Consider the following 14951-nt stretch of genomic DNA (forward strand, 5'->3'; position numbering starts at 1 on the left):
GAAGTGCTGTTCCTTTCCTTCAGATGAAGATCTGAATTTTAAAAAGAATACTGCCTCCTTCGGAACGGCACAGCGAGAAATTCAGATTTACCAATTTAATTGCCTATTACTATCAAAAGCTTCTAACCAGTCATGGTTTTGTCTCAGAATGACCCATTTGGGGTGTGCTACTGTACCTCACTCTCCTGATGCTAAAAAATATATAGGGTTATCTGCTTCAGATCTTGCACTTGGGCAGACAATTTCTCACAGCTCTATTTTGTTGGGCTGAAGTTCTTCACAAGAGAAACTGAGCAGCACTGAAGCTGCAGAAATGTGGGCTAGAGAAGTAATGACAAAAATCACCTCAATACCCAGATTACAGCCATATCTTTCTCACAGTAAGACAGATCCTCAATGCTTGGAGGGTAACAGCAAAAACAAAAAGAAATTAAAGCTGTCAAATGAAGAAATCGGGCTGGGAATACCTGGGCACAGTGGTGCTAGTACACCTGTAAGCCATGGAACTGCACCAGCTTCCCTCCTCAGAACCTGCCAAAGCTCTCTGAGGCCAGTTGCCCTCCAGGTAATAATCCTTCAGCCACTGTTCTGCTTACAGAAATGTGTGCTTCGTTCTGGTTTTGTGAAATTTACATCTTTCATTACCAGTGCTGCTCCACTGCTGCACTACACTGGAGTATGGATGTCAGCTAACCCTGAGTCCTCGACAGCTCCAGCTGGAAATGCCAAAGGGTTACACATTTAATAGATACCTAAACTCCATTTTCATTCACTCACCTCTGCTTTGCAGCTCAGCTGTGAGTTGCCTTTCCAAGCTCTCTCGTAGTTCTCGCTCTCTACAAAGCTCCATCTTTAGCTCTTTCTTTTCCTGCTGTATCTGCTTTTCCTGGACTCTTGCATTGTCCACAGCCACTTTCAGCAGGCCCTAAAACACACATAAATGCAAGATCTGAAAACACCATTCTCTTTCAGAAGTGGCAAAATTCATCCATTTGTTTCTTTTACACCCTCTAGGAAAACAGAAAGATTAGAAGCAGGAACCTACAGACCTGGAGCACAACTGGGCATTGGAAGTAGCCAATGGTGTAGGAAAATGAGGAATTTTGTGGCATGGGATGATTCAGTACAGCTTTGGCTAATTCATCCTGCTGCTGTGGTTTGTTACACACACAGTGCCATGTCTCTGCTGACCTCAGGAACTGCAGAGAGAAACACTGCAGCAATAATGAGAATGGTGCATTTCAATATGACCATTATTGCCAGTTATTAAGTCAAATATACAATGTATGAAACCCTTCCAGGACTGCTAAGACCAGAGAGAGAAGAAACCTAAGCATGACATTAAATAAAAGAGATGAGGAACTGCAGATACAAAATAGTTTCTGCAACTTTTTTAAGAGTGAAAAAGAAACATGTTATCTATCATGACATAACCTGGCCCTGTAGAGAAGAATTTACCTGAATGTTGGTTAATAGTGTTTCTACTGATGAAAGACCATCAGCAAAAAGAAATGGCGCCGGAAATCCAGGAGGCAAGGCCTGTCCAGCCAGTTGGACTTTATCTAAGGTTGGTTTCATTATTGGAATGGCAATTTGGACCTCTTCTGTAAAGATAGGTTTAAAAGCGACATCAGAAAGCATTGGAAATATAGGTGACTGTAATTTCTAGAAACTAGCATTTTGTTTATCTGGAAGTCAAAATACAAGTGAGTTAGTAAAATCAACATTGTTTCAGTCTTTGGGCAGCTGGGACTGTTGCCAAGGTAAGTTTGCAAAATAGTACAGAACAATAATCAATACACTGAGACTATAACACAGCTGTAATGGAGTACAGATTATTATACTTCAAATTCTACAGAATTATACTACAGAATTATAACAGTATTACGCAGTTCATTAAACCTGAATGACCTGTCTTCACTCTATCATGTTTGCCATTCTGTGATGTGCGTTTTTTGTTGCTATAACCTTGGCAAAATTCTAATCAAGGAATGTATCCCATCTCTTTACTCCTTTACCTTTCCCCTTCCCGTGCTCAGCAGTAAATAATCTCCACTGAGCCACCCATCCCCTCCCGGCTCTGCCAGCACTGCACGGAACTGGAGCATCCCCTCCAGAGAGCAAACTGGGGCCTGGCAGCTGCCCCTTCACTCTTTCTTTCAAATACATTGTGTGGTTATAGATCAAGCTGTGCACAGACAGCAGAAATGTGTACCCAGAAAGGAACAATGTTAGTAACTGGTTTTTTCAAGAATCCCTTCAATTTGGTGAGGAATCAGTACTATCACCAATGAACTCCCATTTTTGAATAGAATAATTTAAGCAGATTTTAGGACAGTAGATGTATTCCTTCTCTCAGATCCCTGTGAGTACTTCTTCCCACGTATTCATTTTAATTGCTGAAAACTACACAATTAAAATCTAGCTGTCTCTAAAGCCAAATTCAGTACATTTCTTTTACTCTGAAATGCTAAAAAAATACTTCTGTGCAGTATTTCATGAAAATCTAGTCTATACATATGTATCTCATGATCCTGCACTTGCAGAAATCATGATGAGTATATCCTTTTTAGTGAAGCCTGTGATCCCTGCCTTGGCCATGAGCTCCTGATGCCAGTGCTCGCTCAGGGAAGCTGCACAGACAGCCCCCAGAGTTTCATCTGTCAAGTGCCTTGGTCATATTAAAGCCTGGATTTACAATTAGACCACACCATATTCCAAAGGTCTCCTTCTCCCACTCCTGTTTTTAAGGAATAAACAACTTAAAAATAATCTGACAACTGATTAACCCAGGGTAGCTCCACAGCAGCACTATTTTCTGGTGTAACACACTCCAGAAGCCTCCATCGAGCTGCACTTCTTGCCATGTGTCTGAAACATCCACCTAACAACAAACCAGGAGCATTAGCAGCTTTCAAGTATTCTTTGAAATCTCTGGTTTGGGAGTATTTTGTCTTTGCTCTGTGAGTTCATTAAATGGAGCATCTTCCTAATGATTTTTCAGGACTAATAACAAAAGCCAGTAACCTCTACACGTCCTCAGAGCCAGCATCTTAGATGGAATTTAAGTGATCCATTTAAAAAATCCCAGCTCGGGTAACAAACGCAGACCACGAAGTTTGTGCTGATTCAGACACACCATTTCTCATATTTAAATATATCAGCGGCAGAGTTTTTAAAATAACCTGATTAGTTGTCACACATGATGCTGCACAGAAATAACAGCTAAGCCACAGAGTCACAAAAGACTAAACAGAAGTGGCATTTGAAGAAGAAAGCAATACATGAAGTATGCATAACAAAACTGGAGCTGCTCTAACACCTCTAGAAATCTCTGCTATTTGGAGATGAAAGTAATAACATTAAATTGGCCGAAAGGAAAATTACTATTGACTGTGAAGACAGGTTGCATGGTCTATGGTTTGTAATGCTACTGTACAGCAGATTGAAGTTTCAAAATAGTATTACTCTTCTTTAAAGAGATAGACACAGCTAAATTAGGTGCTGCTTGCTGCAGTGAGGATCAAATGCAAAAAGAATCGTATTTCATCAGACCGAGTCAACACCAGGAAAATAAATAGAAATATAAGAGGTATGCAGGCAATGATTCATTTTGATAATCTGGCCCCAGAGAGACACATAGAGACAGCACACAGATCTAAGCTTCTACCAAAAGACAAATAGGACACAGAGGGTGGGAATTGGGATGACAGTGTAGCAGAGGTCACATCGATTTTCAGCAGCAGTTTTCACACAGATGAGATAACCCTGGACTCTATTTGGCCCATTGTTCATATCCTACCTGTCCCAGAAGCAATAAATTTCCAAGTCCCAGAAAAAGGGCAGTAAAGAAGAAGGATTCTACTTATGACTTCTTATGATTAAGTTTTTGTGCTAACCAAACATGCTTTGCAGACCAAGGTCACATTGCATGTTAAAGTCTGTAATAGCTGAAACTAGAAGCAGCATATTATGTTTTAGCGTATATGGGTGGAAACTGTCAAACCATTCATCATTTTTTTTTCTGATTGAAATCACACTCTGCAAAGATGAATGATAAATGCATTAGAAATCTATTTCAATCTTGTAATAGGTGTTCACATCTGAACGGTGTCTACATCTTGCCCATACTCTGAGTAAGTGCACAGTTAGGCAGAAATTTATTAGCTAGACTTGAGGAATCATAATTGGTAAAGCAATTAAAAATGGCATGTGCTGGAAGCATTTCTTGTGGACTATATCAAATGCATCTCTTTAATGGAAAAAAAATAGTGTTGATTTAAGGATTTTGATTTTAAACACCACTAAAAATATAAATGCTAAAAGCTGCACTCACATATACAATACAACAGAATAAGCAAGAAATAAAGCCAAGACAGCTCCAGTCTGAGCAAGGACACAAACAACCTTTCTGATTATTGAAGCAAAGTGGGAACTACTTTTATCGAGCCTGTTTGTTAAACCTGCCATGCTTTATAAAAGCATTCAGGAATCCATTTAGAGTGCAGTCTTTTTATTTTAATTTCTAGCTGACATCCAGATGAATAGATGAAAGCAAGAATTATATTGCAGAGCAAAGAAATACACAGTAAACACTAACAGTGAATGGAGTATCGTCCTGGGAAAGCACACAGAAATCTGCTAGGAAGTTTCTTGCTCTTAATTCAATATGCTTAAGTATTTCATCTTCTGTCTTCTGCTTAAATTGCAGGAACAGGGATTGGCAAATGAAGCATCAACCTCCAGACTGAACACAGCGCTGGGAACAGGGGGATGTGAATTGCTCCCTGCACGGCCCAAACCAACAGGCACTTTTATTTGCCAGCTGGTTTATTTTCTTTCAGAAGGCATGTTTTTAAACCCATCAGTCACATCCCTGATCCACTTGACACACCACATTCCCTCTCAAAACAAGGGAGAAAAATTAAAGGTACAATTTACACTGGTTAGACCACCAAGTTATTTCTTCCCATGTCCTTAAAAACTTTATCTACCTGGAGCTGTGTGAGCACTGTTCACCTCCAAACACTCATAGAATGTAACTCATGCATTAAATAAATACGTGGCATATGGAGGAGAGAGAAACAATTTATACAGAATTTACAGTTATTAACCTGTTAGTTACTAACCAAGACATTTGATCTCAGAAACCCTTCAGCCAGGGATAAGAAGATGGTTTTAGACACAGATGGTAGCTGGATCACTCCTTTCCCCTGCCTGTGGCATAAAATTCAGAAACCCAAGGACTAAAGTGGTTTACTACAATTATAATTCTTTGAGTTTCATACCTGAGTGATGGGGATTACATTTAATGGCCCATAGTTACGGAACAGGCTGGATACTCTAATGGACCTTTGACTTTTAATAAAATAAAGCAGAGGATCTGCAACATCAGCTGGGTTGTCTGTGTGACTCATCCCTGAAAGTAACATTTGTATTTGAAATAGCATCATTTGCCCAAAGATCTGACAGAATCATTCAAACTGATGTATCTTCATAGTGGCAAGAGGATCCCTGACTTCCAGCTCTACATCTACTTCACAGGAGGGGTACGTGGTGTCCAAACGTGGGTATTTTACAGAATTAGGGCCAAAATTCTAATTTTTGACTGCAAAATCAGTTTTCTGAAAAAATGAGACTTCTTATTATAATTTTAAATCTTGGCAACTTCCGTATTGCTTAACTAAAAATGAGGTTGGTTTTTTTCTTTTACAGCAAAGTAAGTATGAAAACCTGTAATCTGAAGCATTGTTTATTTCAAATATCTTGTGTTTCTAATTCTGCAAGGACAGGGTTACCTGCCTTCTGTGTCTTAATAAATTCCAAAATCCTCCGTAACCCTCTGCCTTTTTTTCCCCTCACTCACTGTTGCTCTGCCAGGAGCTGAGACTCCTGATCATCAGTGAGAAAAGAGATGCCTCCTGTAAACCAGGCACCAATCAGACTTAGAAATTTACTGCTTTAACCTTGTGATTCAGGTGCCAGATTTAAAGTCACTGCTGTTTTTCTTAATTACAGCCCCTGAATGAACAGGGTCAATGAATGCAATTGAGGAGTAGCTGATTAATCCAGTGCAGTACCTTTAAATCAGATTTCATTTTGTTTTCCGGTGACTGATACAGGCATTGTTCACTACTGAGCTTTGCCATGAGAAAATTTCACTTTGAGAACACTATCTAACAATTATAGATACATTTCCTGCATTTCCACACTGCCTTAAAAGCTTCTAGAAACAACCAGAGAACACTACCATCAACTAGGCTCCACTTACCTGTGTCCAGGCAGGTTCTCACCTGTGTGCTCTGAAATCACTCGATTTTGTCCGGAACAAGTGTGTAATAAAACTTTTTCACTGTTTACAGCACAGCAGGAAAATGCAGGCCATAGAGTCATGGAATTGTTGAGGCTGGGAAAGAGCTGGACAATCATGGAGTCCAGCTGCTCCTCCTGCACTGCCAAGGCCACCACTGACCATGTCCCCAAGTGCCACACGCACATGGCTTTGGAATCCCTCCAGGGATGGGGACTCCACCACTGCCCTGGGCAGCTGTGACAGGACTGGACAGCCCTTTCCATGAAGGAATTTTTCCCAATATCCAACCTAAACCTCCCCTGGCACAGCTCGAGGCCGTTCCCTCTCCCCCTGTCCCTGTTCCCTGGGAGCAGAGCCCGACCCCCCCGGCTGCCCCCTCCTGTCAGGGAGTTGTGCAGAGCCACAAGGTCCCCCCTGAGCCTCCTTTGCTCCAGGCTCAGCCCCTTTCCAGCTCCCTCAGCCGCTCCTGGTGCTCCAGCCCCAGCTCCTTTCCCTTCCTTGGACACGCTCCAGCCCCTCAATGTCCTTCTTGTCCTGAGGGTCCCAGAGCTGTCCCCAGGACTGGAGGTGCCCCAGCAGTGCCAGCACAGGTGATGGGCACTGCCCTGATCCCACTGGACACGCCATTCCTGCTCTCAGGAATGACCAGGGTGTGTCCTCCCAAAGGACATCACAGAGCTGCCACTTGGGGTTTGAATAGGAGGAGGTGGCAAAAAGCAGAGAAATGAAGATTTCGCTAGAAAAGGCTGAAATTACAGTTTACAAACTGCCTTTATCTGTGCACTCTTTATCAAGAGGGGCATGATTATACAGCTTTGACATTTTCATCAGTGTACTCTCATTAATAACACAGAAAATTATATCTATTTATAACTGCAACATATTTACAATATACTCTGATGTTCACATGCCACTGGCAGTAAAAACACCTGAAAATATTTTATTAATTCAAGCCTTAAAAACAAAGACCTGAGTTAGATGAGATACTTGGTTTGCAATAATAATAAAAAATGGAATTACAAAGTGCAGCAATTCACTGGCTCAACATCAGAACTAGAGAGTTTCACTGCATGTAACTTCAGTCTAAAGTTCAGTATTAAGAAAATATACAGATCAAGAAAAACAAATACAGCTATGTCACCTGGCTAAATTCTGTTTATTAAGGAGAAGCCTAAGTACTCCCACTAAGGCTCCTAATAAATATATAAAGAGCCTTCAAAAGGCTGTTTTTTATATTCAGAATTATTTACAATTTGTAGTTTGTCCATGTTATTATTATCCCAGCTTTCTCCTACGAGCTGCTCCTCAGGCAGGTTTTGGTAATTTCGATTCCAAAATATTTTAAGTTGTTCTGTGCTTCAAGCTGCTTCTTAATCTAGAGGGAAGCTTAAATACTATTGATCTGCATTTTCCATATGGCAATTTGAAGTAACTATTGTGTTCAGGCAGTAACAGTACCTTGTCACTCCTCAGCACGATGAGGAGGATTATTTCTACTGACAACAGAGAGAAGGGAAAATGTGAACTGTTCAATAAAAGGTTAGTAGTAAAATTACTGTGGCATGGAAGAGAGGAGGAAAATTAAACAAAATAAAACAAAATCCTCCTATGGTCATTATCAGGTTATAAAATTTTTCTCAGCTTACTCTCCTATTAACATTCACAAAGGTTTTTTTCCATGGTGATTTTTAAGCATCACTGTAGTCTGACTATTCCTCCACTGAGATTTTAAAGTGTCAGATGAGGATGGGTAGGAGAAACTTGCCAAGAAAAAAAAAGATTCTTCAATTTTCTTCGCGGATTCAGCTTTTCCCTATTAATGTTGAGATTATTTCTTCAACTATTTTGTTGCAAATATTTATGACTCCATATGGAACAACAGATGTTGAAGAGAAGGGATAGCAGAAAAGACTTCATTTTCAGCAATTACCCTGCTACTTGTTGTCATACTGTAGGTGTTCTTAGTGCATCTATTTTACATACCACCCTGTCCTTTCACACACTGCAAAAATGTCAGTTTGGATAATTAATGTAATAACTGTAGTCCAAATCATTTCCACAATGAAAAAAATATATAAATAGGACAACAGGAGGAAGAAATCAAGAAGGCAAGGGGAAGAGAGGAATTGCTTTAGCAGTTCTGCTGGAGTATCTGATCAGGAATCAGTTTGCAAAGCTACATTAGGTCCTTAATACAAAATCTCTCCCTTTGGGACAGATTCCAGTGACTGTCACCAAGAGAAATCATACCAAGAAACAGGAAAACAAAGCTATGCAGGAAGCAGGATAATCTTGTAGGATCATATACAGCCAACACCATGAAGAGATTACAGTTATGTATTGATTTATGCTAACATAGCAATTATGACACACAAGGTACTTAACCTCTTAATATATTTTAAAATAGTATCAAACTAATATCAATATTATTACTATTGAGTTCAATTTCTTCAAGTACACATATAACCGGCAGTTAAGCCTTTCAAATGTTTGAAACAGAAGGAATACTCCATTTCCTGGATATTCCTGGATAATTATTCTTGCTTTATTAAGGTTTATTTTACAGCTGTGTAAAATAGGTTATAAAGGACAATTCTGCTATTATGCCTACCCCTGCTTAGGCTTAATAAATATTATATTCCACACCATCCATTAAAGCCAAGCAGTGGAGAAAATAGGAGTGGTAGTAATCTCCTCCACAGATGTAAAATACCTTTAATAAAATAAGGGTGTATAACAGTCAGGAACAAATTACTGAGGTCTGCTTTAATAAAATAGTACCCTTAAAGCAGTATTACTCTTAAGGTACTGACATTCCCACTGGTGATGCAGTGTATCCTTTCAGAGCAGTGCAGCTTGTTAAAATGGCAAGATATCTTTTTGCAATAGAGTGTTTGTGTCCAGGCAGATACAAGGTTTGTATAGAATGCATCCAGGGAGCCATAAAACTGGTGGGAAACATATTTCTCCGTGGTATTTTAGTACTTCGAAAAATTCAATCACTGGGAAAAAATGTTTTGCTGTAAACATCTGAAGAGCATTATAAAAGCAATGGCTTCCCACAGCACCTGCTTAAATAATTTTAAGAGGGAGTGAGTACATCTTTGCTCGTCTTCTAAAACTTGTAGAAAGCTTCTCCTATTAATTTCCCTGGTGCTGTCAGGCCAGGGCACTTTTAATCAGAAATAATTATGAGTGCAATTGGGGAATGTTCACTGGCAGGGTTTTTTGCACTGCAGAAATAAGACAACTTTCAAAACTGATCGTTAGGAGAAATATGATTAACGGGAAAATATACCCAGAGAGATGAGCACCTGAAAGGTTTGCTTCTGAATGAATTATGAATTCCTCAGATGTCAATAAAGAAGGACTCTGCTTATATATCCCAGTGTTTGAATTCAGTTCAGTTACACATTGATTTTATAAACCCTGATTAAGCATGAGAAATCCATCCCTTTTTAGGTCACCTGTTTTAATTCTGACTTTTCTCCAGAAACCTTTAACCTTGCCCCAGCTCCTGATCCATCCCACAGAGCCCAGAGCACATCCCTGATCCCTCCTGTGAGCCCATCTCCACTCCCCAGTGCCACCAGTTAGTGCCAGTATCTCCTACGGGACTACAGGTCACAGAGCTGAACCCTGACACAACCAACTCTCTCTTGGGCTAAGAAACAGCCAGAATTTGGCTCACCTCCGTCCTCCTCCCCTGGTGAGCTAGGAGGGCAAGCAAAAGCCCCTCTGGCAGCAATGCAGCCCTGGTGTGTGGCTGTGACACCACAGTGACAGAGTGACCAGACTCACGGATATTCCAGCAGCAATCCGTGTGGAGCTGCCTGTCCATGGCAACTCCTCACCACCAAACAATTACATGATGCTCTGGGGAAAGACAAGTTTTCCTAGCATACAGCCAATTTATCAACAGGAAAACCTCTTCCTGACCCAAATGGCAGCTGTGATCAGGGTATAAATGGAAGCTAAGCACCAAGTACTCCACATCCACTACTCTGCAGCCTAATAACTGGGAAGTCTGCTGCTGTCACTTGTCCTGAGCACTTTTAAAGGATCAAATATTGGGGAGAGGAAAGGAAGAGGAGAACTTTCTGCAGAAGGCAGCAGCTATCTGACATTAATCTGCTGTGTTCCTCCCTGAGATGAGCCCAAGCTGCTGGGGAGGTGGATGCTGTGCTGCCAGGGATGCTGTGCTGCCACGTGCTCCAAGCTCCTCAGCCTCACAGCCGTGGCACCTCTTCAGTGACCACCTTCTTCACAGCGACCCCCGGCACATACCTAAGACAAAACATCACTTGTAAACAATGAGTGAACTATTTCAGCAGTTCCAGGGTCTGCTTCCCTCTAACTGGTCACCAGTACAGTGCAGGATTACAACTTCCCAGGTGCTCAGCAGTTTCTCTCTACTCCTCTTTGCCCAAGCAGCTGTGCCACCAGCCTGGAACAGCAAAATTCATAAAGCCATGCTCTGCTATGGAGTGCACATAGCAGAGTGTGGCAGTAGAGTCCTGATGCTTGGGCTAATTGCATTAAAAACAATGTCACACCTGCTGAAGGAAAGGGCACAAAAGCTGGAGAACTGAGCAATGAGGATTTTTCCCCTCACAGCCATGTGTAGGTACAATTCCCTTCTTCTGGTGGTTTGGCATTGCAATCCCATCACTAGGAAAACTTTAGGAAACTATGTGAACCTTTTGCTTCCGAATCACTATAACTTACATAGTAGGGCAAGACAAATAAAAATGCCAGTGGTGTCATCACTACTTACTACATCACTATTTACTAAATAAAACCTACTAAAGATTTTTGGATAAATCCCTTGGAGTTACATGCCTCTCTAAAACTAAAACAAGACACAAAGCAAAACAATTTACACAGGAACCTAGAATCTGCATGCACAGGTTTCAAACTAGCCTTGGATTTGGTTGGTGGCTGAAAAATCCAACTTTATGGACCTGACACTTTCTGTGGCTTCTGGATTTGGCAGCTGATGCCTCGGGAGACGGTTGAGGGGCCACAGAGAGCTCTGCCACTGGCTCCCAAGGAAAAGTGGAGGGGAGGAAAACAGCACCTTCTTAAGCACCCTCCCACTGCAAATACAGAAGGTGAAAAACCAACCCTGACCAAAACCAGAAATACCTTGCCCATATTCAGTTAAAAAAAAGCGAGCAACTAAAAAGTATCAAACAACTGTCCACATTTTTCTTCCAAAGGACAGGAATGAGGCTCTGCACTCCATCAGTGTATCTGTCCTTCCAGTGGGATTCCCAACAGGCCAGACAGGAGCATGGACTTACTGCTCTAAGCCATATTATAAACTCTATAAGCATAAAACCCTTCACAAATGTTTAGGTTTTGATTACTGCTCCTGTGACGTACGGCTTTTAGCAAGCAAAGCATTTTCCTTTCCCAACTGCCTCACTCTCTTTGCAGGGCACATTATATTTTCACTTTGGCTTATTCTACCTCCTCACTTTGAAACCCTGCATTACTTGAGAGAGTGGCTGACATCCCCATTCATGATAGTGCACAAAATGAAGCTTAATGAATCCCCAAAGCAATGTACTTCACGTGCTAAAATCAATGTACATTGCCTGCTACAGTATCTCCCTGTGAAATGGAGGCATTTGCTCAGAAATTTCTATCTCAACAGGGTCTTTTCTCTTTTTGTAGCATTTAACTGCCTTTTGTCTGCTCTTGTCTCCCTCCAGTGTTGCTCAGATGGCAATCTTTTATTCCTTGTGCAAACTCATTTGGAAAATGCTGGATGGGCTACAGCTGTGTACTGCTATGTAAGGTCTAATCCATGTCAAGCAGTGCTTTATACACACTGAATAAACACAATGAAGCAATGTTTTAATTGATTATTAAAAAGGCAGGGTTCTGGGCTGAAAGCAGTATTTAAAATCAGATTTAATCAGCTAGTTTTGTACAATTCTGAAAGGTAGTGATGCTGCACACACTGCCACTCGAGCCCTGGGGTTCTCAGAGAGGTGACTGCAACCCAAGAGGACAGAGCTGGGGATGGAGCTATTTCTGGGTGGTTTGTGCAAACTTCCAAGTCTGTGGCTGATGAAAAACAAGCAGTGGATCAAAATATTAATGAACACAAACCTTACCTGGGAAGGTGTTTACCCACATAGCTTCCAGGAAAATAAACCACACGTTTTTCCCGAGTCAATCCAGGTGCTGGGGAGCCTTTGCAGCTCAGTCTCAAACAGTAAATTCTGCTCTGCCTTTTACGAGCAGAGAGTCTGGATTTACACTCTCTAGTAGTAAATACTGACTTCAAACCAACCTGCATTGCATCAGACAAAGGTATCCAAGTTGGATGTGCAGTCCAGAGCTGTAAAAAGTCTCTTTATATGATTTGTTTAAACCAACAACTATCAGATCGTGCAACTAAAATTTTTTTGAACTCAAAATGTCAGAAATAGTAATAACAGTAAAAACTGAAGATAAGTAATTGGTAATCAAAATACTCATGCATCCCATAAAGGCGCCTCTGACCCTCCACAGGACACTACACATGGGGAGGATTTAAGGATTTTGAAAGGATTTATTTGAAAGGATTTTAAGGATTATTTGAAAGTTTGGGCAATGATTAGTCTGAAATGACATCTAAAATCTAAAGTCTTCCTTATCTCAGTAAAATTTCTCCACTGACTCTACTTCTCCGTGGCACCCCAGGAATCTGTGTAAAAAAAAAAGCATTGTAAAGCAACTAAGTTTTTCTTTCCTTTTTCCTTCCAACAAAACTACCCACGTTGTCCTGAAATTCAGGTAGGAAAAACTGGTAATGCTTATTAGGTGGCAGCATGAAAAGTCTTCATTAGCTTGAAGTACATGAATTATGAATCAAATGAGAAATAAGCAGAGAGCACCTGAAAATGGCAAACTGCTATAATTACAAATGATGTCTTGTGCATGACTTTGTCTCAAGAATTGTTACAGGATGCTGTGCAAAAAAACCAACATTTATATCTACAGTCCAGAATAATATGGTCTATTACAATGAGGTACTTTGGAGCAGAAATAACATTTTTTATGCTTCACCTTGTTTCTGTTCTAGACACTGAATCTATATTTTGTTTTATTTTTTAAAAAGGATGAATTTGCTTTCGAGAACTGACAGCTTATATGAATATTTTAGCATTGCTTGCAAGTAACAGGAAAAAAACCATGGCATAAAACTCAAGCCCCAAGTTCCCCAGAATGCCTACTGAGAATAAATTTTATGTTTATTTGTATTTCATTTTCCTTGAACAACTGCCTTTCCCTTGGGTATTTATTAAAACCATAAAAAGAATGAGCCAAATTCACTTCTCAATAACATCCATTCAGCATTGTTGGAGCTTGCAAAATTGCACTAGACCAGCCAAGGGGAAAATTTCCCTCACTGTTTAGTAAATATATATAATTTTTTTTTCTGGTTGAGAAGATGTATTGTTTAAATTCTCTGCCTGCCCCTGCTTATCAAAGGAGAGAAAGCAGCTGTTTGGTTATAATTTGTGACCTCACACAGGAGTAATGTGATGTATGTGCTGGGCTGTGGGTTACTCGGGGCAGTCCTACACCAGGCAATTCCCACTGGATGTGCTGAGGATTCGAGCACAGTTCCCATCGACTCCACTACACAAAGCAATAGTTACATTTTCTTCTGTGCTATTTGCCTGAATATTCCCATAAATAATCTTATCTGACCTACATTCTAAACCCCTCAGATTGAGGCACCGTTAGTAGGGGAATGGTTTAAAGAGAATGTGGCTACTGGGAAGGTCTGTGCTCAGTGCGAGGCTGCAGGACCATTTTTATAGGGCATGGCAGACACATCCACTTCTGCAGGAGGTGAGTCAGGGAAATCCACAGAAAACAAGAGAACAGAAAGTGATGCTTGGACTGTGACCACAACAGAGCTGGTTCATGATGCAATCAAGGTGTCCCCATGTGTCCCTCCCACCTCCTGCCCACCAGGCCAGGCTGGGATCACTCTTCTGTGCAGACGTCTTAAAGCTTACCTGATCCCATAAACCCCAATTCCCATTATATAAGATCACTTCTCCCACCATCAGCATGGGTTTTGTACTGTTTGATCTCATCTTTTTTAACCAGAGCTTGCAGGAAAGGTCATTAAGACACAGAAACTGTGACTCCTAAACAGAGCACATGGCCAAGAGCAGGGTTAGTGCTTCTTGTCCATTGCTACCCACGAAATTCCAGTTTACATCTCTGCGAGGAGAAAAATGATGTCTTTAAGATCTAAGCCAATGTTTTCAGGAGCCTCGTGGATTGTCTTTACTGCCAGCATAAGAACCCCCCTAGCAGCGAGTAATGTGACCATTGCCCTTGGCAGCACCATTAAACTGGGCAGTGAACTACTTCAAATAGCTGCGAGTGTTAAACATTAGTTCTGCCTTAAGTAGGTTGATTTTAACAGTCAAATGTGCACCGCAGTCTACGTGAACATTAAAAGCACCTTTCAAACTTAATTTTACAGAAATGTTAACGACCAGAACAAACCATTGAAGGCAAAGAAGAAAAGTAATTATTTCAATAGATGAAAGGAAACAGTAAATTAACACTCTTGTTTTAAAAGGAGGTTCAGTAACTTATCTGCTTTAAGGAAATA

At 40.8% G+C, this 14951-nt stretch overlaps 1 protein-coding gene across 4 annotated transcripts in view; it reads right to left on the reverse strand.

Annotated features, from left to right (window-relative positions):
* DACH2 (dachshund family transcription factor 2) overlaps window positions 1-14951 on the reverse strand; it is a 249971-nt gene that overhangs the window by 12842 nt on the left and 222178 nt on the right. For all 4 annotated transcript variants that reach the window (XM_039572249.1, XM_039572248.1, XM_039572251.1 and 1 more), the window contains exons 8-9: window positions 1459-1604; window positions 778-925 (exon numbers count right to left, since the gene is read on the reverse strand). In XM_039572249.1, coding sequence (XP_039428183.1) covers window positions 778-925; window positions 1459-1604 — 294 coding nt within the window. The remainder of the gene's footprint in view (window positions 1-777; window positions 926-1458; window positions 1605-14951) is intronic.

The sequence above is a fragment of the Corvus cornix genome, chromosome 4A (assembly GCF_000738735.6).
Source record: "Corvus cornix cornix isolate S_Up_H32 chromosome 4A, ASM73873v5, whole genome shotgun sequence".
Taxonomy (NCBI): domain Eukaryota; kingdom Metazoa; phylum Chordata; class Aves; order Passeriformes; family Corvidae; genus Corvus; species Corvus cornix.